Below are 13,106 nucleotides of genomic sequence, written 5' to 3' on the forward strand. Positions count from 1 at the left end.
TCCTAGACACCATCTTCCACGTGGCTTGGGCTGCCGAGTGCAGCAGCCTCAGTCCTAGCTGCAGGATCCTCACACCCATACAGCAATCCTGGATTTGCTCAGCCCATGTGTTCATTCAGGAGACAGAGCCAGGTAACCTGGCCAGCCCGAGGAAGCGCCCACCTTGGTGGACGGAGTGTAAGCCACAGCATACGCAGATCGTGAAAGGAACATAATGGCCGTATCGGTCCTTGTATGCTTAACAATTACTGCTACAGAGAATTTTTTCCATCACCATTTCCATTCTTTCCAAGTTTTATTCCAAAAAACGGGGATATGCGTGGGAGATTAAGATGTCCATGAAGAGTAATCATCATCATTACAATAAAGTATGCAACTGGACAAAAAACGACAAGGACTCAATTCAGTATGTAATGTCCTATTTCTCCACTGCACAAGTTAAAAAAAAGGCCAAACCCTTCTCAGTGTGGAAGAGTAGGACATCCTTTACACTGAAACGGTGCCCCAGAGGAGTTATAAAATCCCTGATTTTGTCTCCTATTTATCCTTTTCTTTCTGCTCTTTTTCTTTTTTCTCACGCTCAGCTTTAGCTTCTTCTTCCTCATGTTTTTTGATCAACTGTTCCACTTCCTTTTGTTTGAGAACTCGGATTACCGTCTTCCCATTCTCTCTTGTTAGTGTGGCGATTTCCACTGAAAACAAACACACCTGTGTTACAGGCAGGCATACTTAGCGAACAGAACTTAACAGGCACTCAGTTTACTCTCCTCACATCATCTGAGCCTTAGTTTACCACTCTCCTGTGTTTTATGCTTAGTATCAGTCATGGACATTTATGGAACAAAACACCTTCAATCTTGTAATTTTTTTTCAAATTTAAATCATTTTGTCAACACTGATTTTACAAAATGTGGTACATAAAGGCGAACTAAGCTTACAACTTAATTTTTTCAAGCAAATTGTCTTCAAAATTGCAGCTGTGTATAAGATTTTACTGAATTTTGGGAGCAGTCACACAGAAGCAGCCGCTTTTTCAATAAACTTGGCCAGCTTCACATCTCTTTTGGTCAGTCCACCAGAGTCATGCAAGGTGAGTTATCTGGACCTCGTACACATTGAACCATTCTGGGTGATGATTCATTTTTTCCGCTTATAGAGCAACTTGGGACATAAAGCCAATTGCCTGATTAAAATTTTTGAAGAACTCTTTGCAGATGGCATCTTTCTCACTTCAAAATTCAGTAATTCCAACCATCCTGCTGCTTTAAGGTCAAGTGTAACTGGGTTTCTCTCCTCTGCTGTCAAGCAGTCAGCATCTGCTGATAGAGCTGCAGCCTCAGACTCCAGCCTATAGCAGCATCACACTGCCCCTGATCTTGTAACAATTTAATTACCATTTTTGCTTAAATACTTTTTACTTAAATACTTCTCCTACCCATCCCAACTTTCTTAGCAGCCATTTTGTCACTTCCTTAGAAAAAGGACAGTCAATTGCTCTAGCTGTTCTGCTATTAGCTGTGCTGACCAGAAGCAACCAAAATTTCCTTGTTGGAACCTCTAAAGGCTCAGCCAGAATCTTCAACCAGTAATAAATAACATTTTTTTATGGACTTTTCAAAACAAATGCATGAAAAGCAGCTTCCATAGCTATGGACAAGAAAAGAAGGCCGATACCTAAAGGGGAAGGAATTTTTGTGTAGGGCAAATTGAGTAGTGCCTCCTTGGAATTAGGTAGAAGTAGACAACACAGGGCAATCTGCAAGTTAATGGCATTTTCTAAGGAACACCAGGAACTAAATTATCCTAAATTAAATCAATGTTAATTTACCACAATTTTTGAAAAACATTACTTAGAAATATTGTTTTAGGCCAGGCGTGGTGGCTCATGCCTGTAATCCTAGCACTCTGGGAGGCCGAGACGGGTGGATTGCTCAAGGTCAGGAGTTCAAGACCAGCCTGAGCAAGAGCGAGACACCATCTCTACTAAAAATAGAAAGAAATTATCTGGCCAACTAAAAATATATATAGAAAAAATTAGCCGGGCATGGTGGCGCATGCCTGTAGTCCCAGCTACTCGGGAGGCTGAGGCAGGAGGATCGCTTAAGCCCAGGAGTCTGAGGTTGCTGTGAGCTAGGCTGACGCCACGGCACTCACTCTAGCCCGGGCAATAAAGCGAGACTCTGTCTCAAAAAAAAAAAAAAAAGAAAAGAAATATTGTTTTATATAGTCATACAACTTAAGTTGAAGAAAGTGTTTAGAATTGTTAACATGAGCTTAACATAAGAGATTACTATTAATACATTCAGAAAAACAGAAGAGGGCACCACAACACGTGCAAAGGCTGTATTTCTGATAAAGCATATTATACCTATGTAAAAATATATAACTACATACATATACTTCATCATACATATAATCATAGATCTCATTGGCATGAAGTCTTGACAAGACAACTGTTAACTAAAAGTAGCCTGGTGCAGGATCTCTGTGAGTACAGAGAACATTCAGGCTCAAGTCCTTAAGCTTGGAATACTGTGTGGGACGGTGGCTCCACAACTTACCAGTGTTGATCTTGGTCAAGTTTCTTAACCTCACTAACTAAGCCCGTGTCTTCATTTAGGAAATAGGTATATAAGGCCACCTAACTCATGAGGGTGCTGTTTCAATGAACTAAAATAACACATTAAAGGCCTGACAGCACCTGCTCAATCAATTCCCCTCACTCAACTGAACAAATTAGAGGAAGGCACATGAATTACCTTTTTCTGCAGATAATTTACTAACATCCATGGTCTTATTTAGCACTTTGATAGCTAAAGCAAGTGCTGACTTCAAAGTCATTTCTCCTTCTTTGTAGTCTTGTTTCAACATTGACACAGCTGCCTATAAAACATGAAGAATCAACATAGAGAATTTCCTTTAAGTTTTTGCCTTTTTCAGGAATATGAATTGGTCTGGAAGAATAACGCCTGAATTATTATTGGCATTACAGCTAGTATGAACAATTGTGATGGCAGGAAGGGTAGGCATGGGATGGGGTAGGAAGAGGGTATGATGCTCTATGAAGGCAGTCTTTAACTGGGGGTCCTTGGTCCCCCAAGGGATCTGTCATAGAATTCAGGGGATCTATGAACTAGGATGTGAAACAAAACTACAACTTCTAATTGAAAATTGGCATTTAATTATAAATGTAGTTAACAAAGCCCAGTACAGCAGCAGTATGTGCAACCTTGTCATCAACAAAAATCACAGATATTTTCATATCATATTAAGGTTGTTGCAGTTATCTTAAAATATTGTTCACATTCACCACTACTAGACCTTCTGCTAGAGTTTATACACCACAAAAATACTCACAGCACTATTATTTCCAATGCATGTGGCTTTCCATCCCCCATAATTTCCACTAGGGTCACTCTGATACAGCTGAAAGCCATAGTGCTTATCCCAGCCAATGTATAGCAATGAAACACCAAAGGGACGTTTTCCTTTAACAAAGAAAAGAAAGCCAAACATATCAACAATTTAAATTTAGTATCACTATAGTATAGTTATTTGAGCTCAGTGAATGTGGCTAAGCCCTTTTCTGTGAAGTTAAGCATTCATAAACTGCTTTTTGTTCTGGCTACCATAGATAAGCTCCATTATAAATTCCACTTTTGTTTCTAGGATTTGGACACAGCCAGGAGAGGAAATAAAGACAGAGGACCAGTGCTGAATCTCATTATCATGTAAAAAGCAATTGTTTCCAGATTTGAAAATGTTATTTTGGATATCCTATATATTCAAAATAACAATCCTATAGTTATTTTCAATATCCTATTAATAAAACTTATACATGGTAGAAGCAGATTCATTCATGAAGTAAGAATGTATGAAGTTCTAGTGTTCTAGAGCACTGAAGGATGACCATGGTTAATAATATACAGTTTCAAATAGCTAGGATATTCAAATTCCCAGCATAAAGAAACGATAAATGTTGGCGATAATGGAATTCTAATTACCCTGATCTGATCAGTATACATTGTATGTATCAAAACATCATCATGCTCCCATGAATATTTACAATTGTTATTTGTCAATTAAAAAAATTTAATTAAAAAAACCAGCTATATGAAAAAATGCTCAACATCACTTATCAGGGAAATGCAAATCAAAACCACAATGAGACGGTATCTCACCCTAATTAAAATGGCTATTATTAAAAAGACAAAAAATAATAGAAGCTGGTGAGGATGCAGAGAAAAGAGAACTCATACACCAATGGTCCCCAAACTTTTTGGCATCAGGGACCAGTTTCATGGAAGACAGTTTTTCCACATACAGCGGTGGGGTTTGGGAGGCATGCAGTGGCACTGTGGGGCTCAGTCCTTAACAGGCCACAGATACTGGTCTGTGGCCCAGACGTTGGGGACCACAGTCATACACTGTTGGTGGGAATATAAATTAGTGCAGGTACTATGGAAAATGGTATGGAGATTTCTTAAAAAAACTACAAATAAAACCATCATACGATCCAGTAATCCCACTACTGGGTATTATCCAAAGTAAAAGAAATCAGTATATAAAAGAGATACCCACAGGCACATGTGTATCACAGCACTATTCACAACAGTGAAAATATGGAACCAATCTCAGTGTCCATCAACGGACAAATGGACGAAGAAAATGTGGTATACATACATAATGGAATACTACTCAGCCATAAAAAAGAACGAAATGTTACTTGTAGCAACATGGATGGAACTAGAGGTCGTTAAGTGAAATAAACCAGTCAGAAAAACAAATATTCCATATCCTCACTCATACATGGGAGCTATAAAAGCTGATCTCACGGAGGTAGAGAATAGAATGACAGATACCAGCAGCTGGCAGGGCTGCGTAGGTGGGATAGGGGGATGAAGTGAGGTTGTTTAATGGGTACAAACACACAGTTAGATATAAGTTCTAATGTTCCAGCACAGTAGGGTGACTGTTGTTAGCAACAACGTATTGCATATTTTAAAGTAGCTAGAAGAGAGGACTTGAAATGTTTCCAACACATAGAAATCACAAATACTCAGTGATGGATACCTCGAATACCCAGAATTGATCATTACACATTCCACGCATGTAACAAAATATCACATGTACACCATAAATATATAAAATATTACATATTAATTTAAAAAGGGAAAGTGTTTAATTTTCAATTTCTTTTTACTGTCTCAAAAGGTTGCTACTTATAAAATATTTTAACTTTTTGGAATAAAATCTCCAAAAAATTCAGTACCTCCAAACTGTGTATAAGCTTGTTTGATATCACAGAGTGCTGTAACCAACTGCTCACAAGGAATTGGCTCTTGATACTGTAATAAATACCTAGAATAAAGAAGATGGGCATATTAACAGTTTTCTCTAAAACACAGATATACTATAAGGAAGATACCCTTTGAAAAGAAATCTATGCCATGGGGACAACCTAACAGCATTTGAAAAGGAAGGGAGGGGGAGGAAACATGTCTACATTCTAATATCCTTATGGCAAATAACATTTTGTAAGTTTGGTTAAAAAAAATCGTGTAATTTTCAGGCTGGGCGCGGTGGCTCACGCCTGTAATCCTAGCACTCTGGGAGGCCGAGGCGGGTGGATTGCTCGAGGTCAGGAGTTCGAGACCAGCCTGAGCAAGAGTGAGACCCCGTCTCTACTAAAAATAGAAAGAAATGATCTGGCCAACTGAAATATATATAGAAAAAATTAGCCAGGCATGGTGGCACATGCCTGTAGTACCAGCTACCCAGGAGGCTGAGGCAGGAGGATCGCTTAAGCCCAGGAGTTTGAGGTTGCTGTGAGCTGGGCTGACGCCATGGCACTCACTCTAGCCTGGGTAACAGAATGAGACTCTGTCTCCAAAAAAAAAAAAAAACTCTGTAATTTTCAATTAATAGACTTTAATGACTTTAGCCTTTGCAAAGGTGAGCTATCCTTAGAAACATCTAATTTCTCTACCACTTATGCTACTTATGACCATACCTTTGAGCAATGAGCCTCAGTTCATTAGTCAGAACATTAGCATCAGAAGTTATACCTGCCACACTGCAAGCCATGTCCCTTGAAGAAAAGAAAGAGACTGATCTGAGAGCAGGGAAGATGCTTGCAAGGGGCATTTACAAATATTAAAAAGCACCAAGTTCTATTAGAAAGTTACCATGCTTGCTTCACAGCTGCTACACCCTTCAGGAAAAAACTACAGAAGTTTTATCTTTGTAGGAGAACATTTTACCTGATGTCATTCAACATGAAAGATAAACAAATGCAACCTTAGGTTTTTTAATAGATGTATTTATCATAATCACACTGTAAAGAGGGCAAGAGAATTAACACCAAGAAGCTAAAGTAAATCCCAAGAAGATTCAGCAACAAAGAAGAAAAAGGTTTTGCTAGACAGACTATCTCATGCTCTTGGGTAGTGCCCTCCCTCCTAAGGGCTGGTTTGATGAGGATGAGGGTGAGGGGGAACGAGGGCAAGGGGTTGACAAGCCTGCCGAGGAAGTCCAGGGCTACCGGCCTACTAAGGGCGCATTTCGGGTTTCTTGCCTGTTTTCTGGAGGGCCGCCCTGGTTCTCCTAACAGCCCAGATACTCACTGTGACTATGCCCAGCCAACCAAGCCTGCAAGCTGCTGAGTGGACCCAACAGTGGCTCTGTGGAGGGATGACACTACCTTGGACAACTGTATCAAAAGGCCCTGACAACTGGCATTTCAGAGGTCCACCACTGAAAGGAAAGTCTCTGACTAGCATAGCCAGCTCTCCACTAGCCGCAAAGTTCCGCATACCCAGATATAACAGAAATCTCACAAAGTGAACAGGGTTTTGGCTAAACTGTTTCCAGACCTCCGAGAGACCTGTTCTTTGGTAGGTTTCAGTATAATTCAACAAAATTCCTGAGTAGGTCTTCTACATAATACTTTGAGGGCCTGCTATATGCCAGACACTGTGCTATTTTATTTCATTTCATTAAACTGCCACAACCACTCTAGGAGGCTCTGAGGCCCAATGAAGTTAAATAATTAGTGCAAGGTCACACAGCTAGCACGGGTGGTACCTGGATTTGAACCTCAATCCGTGTGACTACTAAGTCTGTACTACACAATGTTGTTTCCTCACTAAGTGTTTGGTCCTGCACTTAAAAGGAATAATACATGGTATTGGGGTTCAAGGAGGCTTCAAGCAAAATAAGTTAAAAGCACAAATTTTCACAAATAAAAACACAATAAACTGTTCAATTCTACCATGTCAAATGGAAGAGCCCTCCCAAATTATGCAGATCCTATTTATGTGAGAAAGTAAGATATTCAAAAAAACTCTTTCCTAAAAACTCACTTACTCGTTGAGTTTATAAATTTTTTCGGAAAAAAAGACTTCATCAAGAAGCTTGTGGATGTTGCGTCTCTCTGCTGCAAGCAGAACACCGTCATTTGCTAAAATTCCCAAACAGGTGCCTGCATGTCCAATAGCTTCCATGGCATATTCAACTTGGTATAAGCGACCTAGAAAACACAAGTGGTGAGAAGCCAAGACTCTCCTCTGTGGTCTTGCACCACTGGTCCAAGAGAAATCAGTAACGACACTAGCAGGCTACAGACAAAAGCCCTACTTTTACTCTTCTATGATGCATAGTGACCATAATTAATTCAAAGTACAAAAAGGGTGAACACTCCAACTACAAGAAAAGTTTGCAGATTTTTTTCCCATAAAAGTCTAATACTTTAAAAGAATTTTTACTTGAGGCAGATTAAACAATGTTTATTTTACCTTCTGGAGAAAATATAGTGGTCCTGGAGTCATATCTTCGAGACTGCAAAGGAAAAACATACAAGTGATTCCTACCCACTGAAAGTAAGCCCACAAATCATCTTATAAAACCTACCCTGGTACACAAAGTTCAATGTGTGAGAAGAAACTGATAAGGAAGAAGACACCATTCCATTTCTATTTTCTCATGCAAGTCCATAAGCAGAGTACAAGCAATACTATTTATCAGGCAACAGTTTATTGGCATGTGTATTAACTCACCATGTTTTCTGAACTTTATATAACTCCTGTCAAAACAAAATTGGATCATTAAAATAAAATTCACAATTTAAAAAGCATTTCTTGACTTTACAAATCTGTTTTATTCACTCCCTTTATTCAACTAACACTTATGATGTACCTGCTAAGTGCCAGGTACTATGCTAGATGCTGGAATGCCAAGATGGGTAAAACCAATCCCTTTCCTGAAGAGCTTGTACTAGTCTGGCAATTAGGTGTGAGAGGCAGTCATAGATTATAAAATAATGTGGAAAGAGGCACTAAGGGTGGGGGGAAATGAGAGATGCAGAAAATGAAAGTAAATTAGTTTCTGCTGTAGAATGTGGGCAGAAAATATTTCTTTAAAAAAAGATAATAAAAAAGAAATGAAAGTAAATTAGTGATGGGAGAAGCAGAAATAAGGCTGAGAACTCTCAGGTTTAAAATGAAGACTAGGGGAAGAAAGGAAGGACAGTCCAGGCAGAGCAGAAAGTGTGAGTAAAGGGTACTGAAGTAAGACAGCTTAGTGGGCAAGAGACAAACTGCTGAAGTTTAACAAAGAATATAAACAAGTCTTAGAGTTAAGCCAGTATCCAAATCACGTAGAGCCTTGAATCCCAAGCTAAGAGGCTCAGTTAGGCCTTCCCCACAAAGTGATAAAGGGTCCTGAACTTGGTAGGGGCAGTAATCTTGGACGACATCATTTCCACTCCTGCAAAAGACAACACCAGGGGCTCAGCGTGATTTACTAGAAATGCCTCAGAGTCCAAAACCCATATTCCCAGATACTACAATACAGGAAATCAAGATTGTAAAGGTAAACTGGGATCAGGTACCGGAGGGCGTGCATCCCCAGATAAAAACGGAATTTTATTTCTTACTCAATGGGGCTCCACCGAATGATCCTGAGCCCAAGGGCCACAGGAACTCACTGGCATTTAGAAAGATCACTCAGGCTGGTGAAAGGCTAACAGGAGGGCAGCCAGTTATGAGACAGTTCCAATAGGCAGGTGCAAGGGAAGGATGGTCGTGAGTAGAAAAGCCTGGAGGACACAAAAGAGGCCTGCCAAGGGGAGTCTGATTCGCGCGTAAACACAACTTTCTGTTGTCCCCACGCCTGACGCCGCACGATCTAGAGTTCACCGGCACCTGCAGCAGCGCTAACTTGCACGTTCCGGACCACCGGGACAAAGCCGCCCCGACCCCGCGGTCCTGCCCACCGGCCCCCATGCCCAGCCCACTCGCCCGGCCCCGGCCCTGAGGTCCAGGCTGGACACGGGAAGCCCGGGAGGCCGGTCCCCGCGGCCGGCCCGTCACGGAGGCGGCGGGTGCAGAGTCATTGTGCCCACGGCTCCTCGGCGGCGCCCGCAGGCCGGGACCGACTGCCTGGGCGTTTACGGACACCCGCCCCGGGGAGAGCGGCCAAGCTTCCGCGGGCCGTTAGGAGGCAAAGGCTCACCGGAGGGAAGACCCTGGGCAGTCCAGACACACACCGAGCCCCTTACTCCGCGGAAGAAAAGCCACCAGCTAAGCCTGAATAGCCCCTGCCAATATGGCCCCCGCGCGTGCGCAGAACACGGGGGCGGGGCGGCCGAGGACGCGGAAGTCCCCCTGGGGGCGGGGCGAGGGCCGGCTGCCCTCGTGGGAGCTGGGGAGTTGGGGGAGGCGCCGCAGGCTGGGGTCCTCAGCCAGCGGAGGGTGGCATACCGCGGGGAGGAGGGTAGAAGACCCTAGCCAAGCGGAAGGTGGACTTCCTGTGTAGCTCACTTCCTCCTACGCTTTGCGCGTTCACTTTCGCTTTCTCTTCACTGCTGTTCAGTCACATAGACTTAGGAGCGCATTAGTGTGCACCGGCCTGTTAATTGCTTACGGTTCTGCCCTTTCCTCAAATGGCCCCGACTGTACCGGACTTTACCTTCACCCTGCCTCTTCTAACCATAGTCCTTCTTGAACCTGGCGTCCCTATTTACTGTCGATGCATGCATTTTTGGACATGTAGGGTTCGCGCTTTGGGGAGAATTTTCTCCTTGGTCTCCTCTGCTTTTCACCATGTCAGAAAGGATTTCCCCGACCAACCTAGTTAAAGCAATACCCTACCACCACCATGCACTCGCAGCATGTTATCTTCTCTGCTGAAATTGTCATGCTTGTTTGTGTTCGTCATCCATCTCTCCACCCTTTTTCTCATCCAGCTTCAATCCCTATGTACACCATCTACTATTCATGTGAAGGTTTTTCAAGCTAGAAGGTTGACAGGGTCTGGATTGATATGTAGTCATTTGCTCACGGTCTCTCCCAGGAAGCAGCCCTTTGGGCAGGGACTTTTATCTTCTTCATGTTGGGTGCAAAATTATTGGAGGATATGAGCTTTGAAAAGAGATAGCTTGGAAATGAGTTGCATTTTGAGGTCTCTCCTGTCATCTCTGCTTTCCAAGCACACAGGGAGGGGAGCCAAGGCAAGGTGGCAAAGGGCCATGCTCAGATAAGATAGGTGGTGCTTTGAAAGCATCCTCAGGTGTTGTACTTCTGGCATCTCTGTGGGCCCCTGCCTGCCATCTTAGTTCATTCCGCAGAATTCAGCAATCATTGAGTTTTAAGTGAGAGGTAGGACTTCTTAGGTCAAAAGAGGAGGGATCAGTTGAGATAAAAGAGCAGAAGAATGAGTTTGACAAGTTTGGGCAACAGTTCAGTCTGGCTCGAATGGAGGAGATAATGTACGAAGTAAAGGAGGAAAGGCATTTGAGGCCAAACTGTAGAGTGCCTTCACTGCCAGAATTTTTTTTTGATCAGTAATAAGAGGATCAAAGTGATGTTTTAGGATGACGAGCCCTCAAGATATCCCATCCAATAAGTTCCTTTTACAATGTGCCACTGATGCTTCCCATTGAAAGGTTCTATGTCCCTCTTCCCTGAATCTAGGTGAGCCTGTGACTGCAATGGAAGTGGTATCATGTGACTTCCGAGAGGAGGTCATAAAAGGTGATATAGTTCTGTCTTGTCCGCTTGGGATGGTTGTTCTCAGAACCCAGGCACTACGCTGTGAGGAAGCAAAGACCACATGGAGAGGTGTTTGGTCAACTGCCTAGATGAGGTCCCAGTGTCACCTGTCAGATAGGTAAGTGAAGATTCCTCCAGGTGATTCTAGTCCCTGGTGATTGAGTCTCTCACAGGCACCAAATCTCCCCCTGCCTTCAAGTCTTCCTAGAATTGTGGAGTAGAGACAAGCTGTCCCAGGGCCTATCTGAATTCATGACCCACAGAAACCATAAATGATTGTTTTAAGTTTTAAGCCACTAATTTTTTGGTTAAATTGTCACACAGCAATTATGTAACCAGAATTTTTATCTGCCTCTAATATGAAGTATGTAGGTTAGGGAAACTAAGAAGACCAGAAAGTAAAGTTCTATTGTAGTCCAGAGAGGATAAAAGTCTGGACAGAAAAAGACACTTGTAAGAGCAAAGAGTCTTTGCCAGACATATGGTATTGACTTCTAAATCTAGAAATGGGTTTTCTCCTCATTGGTTGAAAGGCCCAGGACTTGGCACTTGTAGAAGTGTGTTCATTCTTGCAGTTTATTCAACAGATCTTTCTTAGGTCTGCTAGGGGCCTGGCATGGTGCTAGGTCCTGAAGGTTATATGAAATAAATATTATTCAATTTATGCACTGTATTAAGTCAGGGTTCTCCAGAGAAAAGGAACCAATAGGATGGATGGATGGATAAATACATAGAAGGAGATTTATTATGGAAATAAATTATGGAGGCTAAGAAGTCCCATAATAGGCTGTCTGCAAGCTGGAGAACTAGGGGAGCTGATGGTGTAAGTCCTGGAGTCCAAAGGCTGAGACCTGGAGTTCTGATGTCTGATGGCAAGAGAAGACGGATGTCCCAGCTCCAGAAGAGACATTGAAATCATCTTTCCTCTGCCTTTTTGTCTATCTGGGCCCTGAGTGGACCACGCACATTGGTGAGGGAGGATCTTCCTTAGTCTGTGATTCAATGTCAATCTCTTCTAGAAACATCCTCACAGATATACTCAGAAATAATGCTTTACCAGCTATCTGGGTATCCTTTAACACAATCATAGGTGTCCCCTAACCCAGTCAAACTGACACCTAAAATTAACCATCACAACCACCCAAGAGTCTATAAAATACATGGAATTGACTAATTGGAGATAAACTAGAACAAACACCAAATAGTAAAATATCAATGCAATGCAGCATGTATTTAAATATTGAAATAGTGTTAAGAAATATTTGCATTAGGAATTGAATGGAAGGGAATCCATGTTAGCAGAAGTAATCAAGAGGGAAATCTGTAGGGTTTCATCATAGAAGAGGATGAACACTGGGCTGGGAGTGAAACCCAGGTTTCAGTCCACTTTTCTGGTCCCCAGTTTCCTGAATGATCAAGCTAGATAAAAACCACAGTTTTTTAAATTTGAGAAGCATAAGTGCTTTCATGTGAATGATCTCATTTGTTCCTCCTAACGTGTGTGTGTGTGTGTGTGTGTGTGTGTGTGTGTGTGTGTGTGTGTAGGGGGATAGGGGAGGAGGGGAGAGGGAGAGGAAGTAGTGTGGGACCCTGTAGTGGTTAACAGCATGGTCTGTATCAGAAAGACCTGATTTAAGCAGTGGCTCTCTTTAATCAAATTAGTTCAACTTTTTAAGCCTCTATTTCCTTATCTGAAAATGGAGATTAATCATAATAGTACTTCCCTCATGGGTTTGTTGTGAAGATTAAATGAGATAATGTGTGTAAAATACTTAGTGCTCAATAAACGTTGGCTTTTATTATATATTGCTAAAAACTTTAAAAGGCAGGAAAGACAGAGAATCTTAAAATTCTATGATTATAAAAACCAATAGGGCTCAGTGATTGAATATGAAATAAGCAAAAAATTACTCCAGTATTTTGAGATTGGGTAACCTGGAATATGTTTGATTTGTTTAATAAATATTTATTGGGTCCCAACTATGTGCCAAGCGTTGTGCTAAGTACTGGCATTATTCTCTTGTGAAATCCTCACAACTAACTCTATGAGATAGG

General features: G+C 41.9%; 1 protein-coding gene across 2 annotated transcripts; it reads right to left on the reverse strand.

Annotated features, from left to right (window-relative positions):
• Window positions 1-274: 274 nt before the first annotated feature.
• PSMA4 (proteasome 20S subunit alpha 4) lies at window positions 275-9,625 on the reverse strand. Of its 2 annotated transcripts, none has more exons than XM_045542048.1 (9): window positions 9,514-9,625; window positions 8,058-8,083; window positions 7,797-7,839; window positions 7,369-7,531; window positions 6,014-6,091; window positions 5,273-5,361; window positions 3,358-3,488; window positions 2,760-2,883; window positions 275-692 (listed from the first exon to the last, which is right to left on the reverse strand). In XM_045542048.1, the coding sequence occupies exons 2-9, from the start codon at window positions 8,058-8,060 to the stop codon at window positions 538-540; spliced, it is 786 nt and encodes a 261-aa protein (XP_045398004.1). In that variant the 5' UTR covers window positions 8,061-8,083; window positions 9,514-9,625; the 3' UTR covers window positions 275-537. The 2 variants fall into 2 exon arrangements, with proteins under 2 accessions (XP_045398004.1, XP_045398013.1); XM_045542057.1 differs by lacking the exon at window positions 9,514-9,625 and adding an exon at window positions 8,936-9,234.
• Window positions 9,626-13,106: the final 3,481 nt, after the last annotated feature.

Source organism: Lemur catta, chromosome 1 (assembly GCF_020740605.2).
Source record: "Lemur catta isolate mLemCat1 chromosome 1, mLemCat1.pri, whole genome shotgun sequence".
NCBI lineage: Eukaryota > Metazoa > Chordata > Mammalia > Primates > Lemuridae > Lemur > Lemur catta.

Bases quoted from the DNA above. Each gene is read 5' to 3' on its own strand.
- PSMA4 (XM_045542048.1), bottom strand. The intron at 7,532-7,796 runs GTAAAATAAACA...TGTGTTTTCTAG, and splicing joins CACTATATTTTCTCCAGAAG to GTCGCTTATACCAAGTTGAA. The intron at 693-2,759 runs GTAATTCATGTG...GTTTGTTTTCAG, and splicing joins TAAATTATCTGCAGAAAAAG to TGGAAATCGCCACACTAACA.